The 6043-nt window shown below is 48.0% G+C and overlaps 1 protein-coding gene across 1 annotated transcript; it reads right to left on the bottom strand.

Annotated features, from left to right (window-relative positions):
• Positions 1 to 755: 755 nt before the first annotated feature.
• CARTPT (CART prepropeptide) lies at positions 756 to 3190 on the bottom strand. The gene is made up of 3 exons (XM_005857998.2): positions 2726 to 3190; positions 2236 to 2319; positions 756 to 1396 (listed from the first exon to the last, which is right to left on the bottom strand). Exons 1-3 carry the CDS (start codon positions 2882 to 2884, stop codon positions 1289 to 1291), a joined length of 351 nt encoding a protein of 116 aa, XP_005858060.1. The 5' UTR covers positions 2885 to 3190; the 3' UTR covers positions 756 to 1288.
• Between the last annotated feature and the right edge of the window lie 2853 nt (positions 3191 to 6043).

The raw sequence follows: 6043 nt of genomic DNA, 5'->3' as shown, positions 1-6043 counted from the left end.
GCCTTCTTGTTACATAAGATGATAAGCTCCTTGAGGGTGGCAGTCTTGACTGATTCCTTTTCTGCTATAGTCCTGAAGCCTAGCACAGTGCCTGACACGGAGTAGGTGCTCACAATGTTTACTGAGTAATAAATAAAGAAATAAATGAATGGATACACCTATCTTATCAACCTAGACACTAGGTAAAGAAATATTGATAAGCTTTTTTTTCAATAAAGTTATATCAATTGTAAGTTTCAATAACAAAGAATTTACTGAAGAATTAATTGGAGAGCAGGAAAAGAGGTTTCCACTATACACCACCATAGAGCAAATAACTGGATAAATGCGAATTAGATGCTTATGTTCTTCCCTGAATTCTTTTTCCAATCGTCTTCTCTTTTAGCCCTTCTCCAACATAGCACATGGGCACATACTTTTTCCCTCTTTCTCTTAGTCTTTACTAAGTGCAAAGTAAAAACAAAAAGTTCTCTTTCTTATTCCATATGTAAAAAAAAAAAATCACTCCTCTGATGATCATGATGTGTTTTGAGAGGTGTCACTCCCACAGACCATCTCAGGGCCCTTGCTCTCTACCTCCCTTTGGGGAGGTATATGAGCCTTTGCTTGATTAATCCCATCATTCATATTTAAATTACTTATGTAGAAACAACAATGCACTATGAGCAACTTTTTTTACTTGTTTTTATTGATTTTAGAGAAAGAGAAGAAAGGATAGGAAGAGAGAGAGAGAGGGAAAAAAAACATTGATTGGATGCCTCCTGTATGCCCCCTACCAGGATCGAGCCCCAATGAGGGCTTGTGCCCTGACAGGGAATTCTACCAAAGACCTCTGGGTGTACTCAACCAGCTGAGCCATACCGGCCAGGGCAGTATGAACAATTATTAAAAACACTTCATTATGTATAATTTGTACATGCTTCAATTGGGGGTGCTTGGGATGATTTATTTTCCAGGTGGTGTTGTCATCTACCAACATTCACCAAATCTAATTTTCATCCTGCCATGCCACATAGGAAAATACAATTTTCAAAGCAAAGTTCCCCTACTTTACACAAAGATACACAAAGTTCATCAGACAAATAAAATAAAAAGAGAATATTTTTGCACACATATCAACACCATACAAGCATACACGACATTGTTCTTTTATTTGAAAACATCAGGAAAAGAGCCCCTTGGCCCTCAGGGAAATGCAAATTTTGTTGCTAAATCCCAACTCCACAAATGAAGGCGCGGTCCTCTGGGGAAGCAGGGGAACTGGGGACTGATGGGGGAGGGTGACGCCTCATAAGCACTTCAGGAGGAAAGAATTGCAGGAGGTTCCTCGGGGACAGTCGCACAGCTTGCCAATCCTCGCTCCTTTTCGCACCGCGCACTGCTCGCCAGCGTCACACTGCAAGCAACACAATGTGTGGTCGTGGGACATGCGCAAAACCAAGCCCTCAAAGGCCACTCTCCCTGTCAACACAGTTTCTGCCTCATGGGAGAGACGGATGGACCCTATCACCCTCACGGGAGGCCTAAGTACAGTCAGGCCTAAAATGGAAGAGAGCTTTGTGCTTATGATTTCAGTGAGAGAACATAAAAATAAATTTAAATTATTGAGCCCCTCCTACATTCTTCCACTTTGCGGGGGAGGGGGGTGGAGGGAGAGTTGGATTACATTTCCTGGGTCCTTTAGTTGTTCATCCAGAAGATAAAAAAAAAATCAACCAGACCTTTTTTCTAAGAAATAAACAATAGACCTATGTTTTCTCACAACCCCTGCTCCCTGCTTTCTGCCCTCCTCATCCCAAGGAAGATTTAAGTATGTGTGCATGTGTGTTTATTCTCCATGGAAGGTGACAAGCCCTGGTTAAGAATTTTATCCTAGAACTTAGAGTTTTTTTAAAAAAACTGACAGGGGTTCAGAAGGCAGGAAGAAAACTGAAGGAACAAGAACCAATTCTTCGTGAGGTGAAAAAAGCTCATCTTCAGGAAACACTCCTTTCCACCCAGACACAAGAGCTGGTTCCTGGCACATACTGTTCGCTCCTCTGAAAGGGCTGGTCTGCCCTTAGAAACCAAGGGCAAGGGCTGGCGGTGAAAACAAAGGGGACCTCGTAGAATTCTGCAAACCCCTTTCCTGAATTATTCAGCCACATCCTAGGGAGAAGGCGTGCGTGTATAAGACTCAAGGTGGTATATTTCCTCTTGGAAAAACATGGGAAGGAGGTGATTCCAAAGCCTTACCATGGGGACTTGCCCGTACTTCTTCTCATAGAGTGGAATACGTTTACTCTTGAGCTTCTTCAGGACTTCCTGCAGCGCTTCGATCTGCAACATACCGCCCCCCGAGAGCCCGAAGTTGCCGCCTTGGCTGCGAGCCCAGCCCAGGTGCTCACTTCCAGCCCTATTTTTAAGGATCCCCAGAACCACACACACTCCACCCTGGGACACCAAAGACAAAAAAAAAGGTTGCTAGAGGGGTGGAAACTTAGGGGGCGCTGTCCCAGGTACTGACAGCAGGTCCCAGGGCCCTGGAGGGGAGGCTCGTGTTGCTCCTGTGTTGCTCAGAGGAGCGAGGACAAGACTGCTGGGAGGATGACAGCGGGAGCCCGGACTTCTCACTCATCTCCCCGCGTCCTGACTCTGGGAATGGGGTGGGGAGGAGGGAAGAGAGGAGGTACAAAGGAGGGACCGCGCGGCAGCCCAGGGGAATCTGGGGCATGGGGATACCGACCAGCTCCTTCTCATGGGAGGCATCCTCCACGGTGGAGAAGATGTCCAGGGCTCGGGGCTGGAGCTCAGCATCCTCCTGGGCACGGGCGCCTAGCAGAGGTAACAGCAACAGCAGGGCAGCACCCAGGAGGGGCAGCAGCTGGAAGCGGGTGCTCTCCATGGTGCTGAAACTCCGCGCTGCTGAGGCGCCCCGCGCTCCTGTCTTTTATACCGAGCCAGAGCCCGGGTGCGGGGAAGAGGGAGGGGGCAAGGAAGGAAGGGGGTGTGGAGGAGGGTCCAGGTCAACCGTCTGTAGGCAGCGATCCGCTGCCGCTTGACGTCAATGCCCGCCGGGCTCCAGGCGCCCCGGAACGAGGCTCTGCACACAGATGGGCAAGAGAGCGGACACCAGGGACCCTGTGCCCCCAGATGCTGTCACCCCCGCAGTAAGGGGCGCTCCCGAGGGAACTGAAACGAAGTCAAGGGGCGAGAGGTGGGGGCTGGGGAGGACGAGGGGGACAGGACATGAAAAATGCCTTTGAGGCAAGGCACAGGCAGAAGAGTCCCTCCCCATCGCCTAGCAGGGGCGGCAGCAACGCAGCCTCCCTCACCAGACCTGCCTTGACTCGCCCCAGATCCATATGTGGCAGCAAGAAGGGGTGTTGTCTCTAGGTAGGCATGTTCACTGAGCACCTTACTAGGCACGCTGTGGGATAGGAGAGGCAAACACAGTACCTAAAAGAAAGAAACTGTAGCCTTCCCCAGGATGGGCTCCACGACGGAGTCTGTATGGTAGTAACGAGAAAAGAGGGAAAACAGACTGACCAAGACTGAGGGATGGTATGGAGAGTGCAGGGAGCCAGACTCTGGTTCTACTCCTGGCTCCACCACGTGCAAGCTGTGTGGCTTTGGGCAAAATAAAGAACCTCTCTGGGCCTCACTTTTTTGTTTTGTAAAACTGGAATTTAAAAGATGTGCCTCACAAAATTATCTGGAGGTTGGAATGAAAGGTAAGGTATGTAGAAGCCCTGACCCTTAGCACTACCTCTCTAAGGCTCCCTACCTTTCCCCTGGAATTTGAGGCTGCCCAGGTAAGTGGCTGAGTGCAGTATTTCAGCTTTTCCTTAGGGCAAACCCAACCATCCTCAGGAGCCCTCCAGCTCACTACCCAGTTCTGATATCCAATGAAGATAATAAAGTAAAGGTGTGAAAAAAGTGCAACTTTCTGATTATGGAAATATCTCCAGCATCAGAAGTCAGTAGTAAGCCAGGTCCTCCGTGACTTGTGAAGATACTGTATTTTAAAAGATTGGGGTACTTACAGCCTGAATACAAATGAAAGTTCCTGTAGGAGAGGTGATGTTTTCCCACTTAGACCTAGAGGCTTATCCCACCTGCCTGCCCACCTGGCTTCTTTCACCACATCCTCTTTCTCTCAAACCAATCCTCAGTTCATCCATTCTTCTCCATCCCTATTACTACCGCCTCAATCCTGGAAAGCTGCTCTGGCCTTCTTCTTGCCTTCCCCCCGCCCTGCCCTACCCCACACCCCATTGCCTTCCTCTATCCCATAATTCACCACCAGCCAGCAGTAAAACATGCCAGAGAGGGGTGGGATTGTTTCACAGGCAGCCAGTTTCAGAAATAGACTACAGACTACGGCCTCTCTCAACATTTCCTCCAACAACCAAGAGCATTACAGTTGCAAAATGGAAATCTTTTTCCCAAATGCAAAGCTTGTGTCACCAGGAAGAAGGGTATTGTCTCCACACTGCTATCACACACTTTCACTTCACTGCTTTTCCCTCACACTCTCCATGGTGCAATGTGGAAAGCAAACTGGGACAGGATTGCATCCTAAAAAATCTCAGGAAGTTCAAACCTGTCCTGAGCACCAATCTCCAGGCTGTAGGCGTGAGGGAGTGACTCCTGTGCTGGACAGTTTGCCTTAGATGGCATCTAAGGTCACTTTTTAAACCGTGATTCTGGGACTCTTTCATGCCTCCTTCAGAACTCATCAAAGTGAAGTCTATTTCTTTTGACACAAACTCTAACCTCAGGAGAAACAGAATACCATTTGGCATGATCCAAACAGGCAGAGCCTGAGGGCAAATGTATTTTTTATAGGCAGAAGGGTCCTCAACAAGTCTCTCCTTTACTTTTTTAGGGGATCTCTGGCCCTGACATTTCTCTACCGCGTGTCAGCAATTTAAGCTGGTTCTGGTTTTAACGACAGATCCATCGCAGTGGCTTGGCTTACCAGCTAAGTCAGGCCCAGCTCCTCCTGCTCTGCAAGCCAGATCTCTGCACTTCCCATCAAACGGCCTCTCTAAAGCCAGCCTGGCAAGGCCTCTGAGATGGATGGGCGAGCAACCGTTCCTTAAGCTCCTCCAACGTTTGCAGGAAATCCACAGGGACTGTGCTTATTTCTCAGGAAGGTGAGATTAGACTGGACTTTGAGAAGACTGAAACCCACACATGGCAGGCTTGCCCAAGGTCATGTGTCAAGTTTTCCTCTCCTATTCAACTGGCTGCTGGGAGACAGTTGTTTGGAGACCCGGTTCAACTTTATGAACAGGATTATAGACAAGGGAGGCGGATATATTTATATACAGAAGCCTCAAGAGCTTAGGGAAGGCTATCTAGTCTGAAGAGGAGGGCCAGGATGCTTGTCTTAAAGCTTTATTGCCATAGAGTCACTGTTTTACAACGACCTTAGGGAGGTAACCATGGAGATTTTGAGGATGCTAAAAAACCAAAACAAAACACTTCAACTCTCCGCAGTGCTTCATATTCCCTTCATTTTCACCCTTTTCTAGGGAAAAGTAGCTATTCAGTTGTACTCTCTTATCTTAGGCTCTGGGGCCACCACACCCATTCAGCTGTGCATGTGAACTATTCCTTCTCTTTTCTGTATATTACGGCAGTCTGTGGCTACCACTCCCCCTAACCCACTGCACGATGGCATATGGTGCACTGTGTTACTGTTCACAGATATTTAGTGCTGCTCACTGGAAGAGGAATATACTTTGGGCCATGTTCATCAACTATGTGGCTATGTGACTCTCTTTGGCCAGTGAAATACAAGCAAAAGTATAGTGCATTGTTTTCATGGGGAAGGTTTAAAAGCCAGTGCATACTTTGCCTGCTCTCTTTCCTCTTCCCTGGTGATTGGCAATATTCCAGATAGAGGTGGCTGTAGTGCATTGTTTTCATGGGGAAGGTTTAAAAGCCAGTGCATACTTTGCCCTGCTCTCTTTCCTCTTCCCTGGTGATTAGCAATAATCCAGATAGAGGTGGCTGTTATCAGCCTGGGTTATAGACGGTTCTGGAGGGAAGG

This window comes from Myotis brandtii, unplaced genomic scaffold, assembly GCF_000412655.1.
Source record: "Myotis brandtii unplaced genomic scaffold, ASM41265v1 scaffold115, whole genome shotgun sequence".
Taxonomy (NCBI): domain Eukaryota; kingdom Metazoa; phylum Chordata; class Mammalia; order Chiroptera; family Vespertilionidae; genus Myotis; species Myotis brandtii.
This window is presented reverse-complemented; position numbering and strand designations above follow the sequence as displayed.

Coding starts and splice junctions, on each gene's coding strand:
- CARTPT (XM_005857998.2), bottom strand. CDS start 2,884: ATGGAGAGCACCCGCTTCCAGCTGCTGCCCCTCCTGGGTGCTGCCCTG. Junction 2,320..2,725: donor CCTCCCATGAGAAGGAGCTG/GTCGGTATCCCC, acceptor GGTATGTTGCAG/ATCGAAGCGCTGCAGGAAGT. Junction 1,397..2,235: donor AGTACGGGCAAGTCCCCATG/GTAAGGCTTTGG, acceptor TGTTGCTTGCAG/TGTGACGCTGGCGAGCAGTG.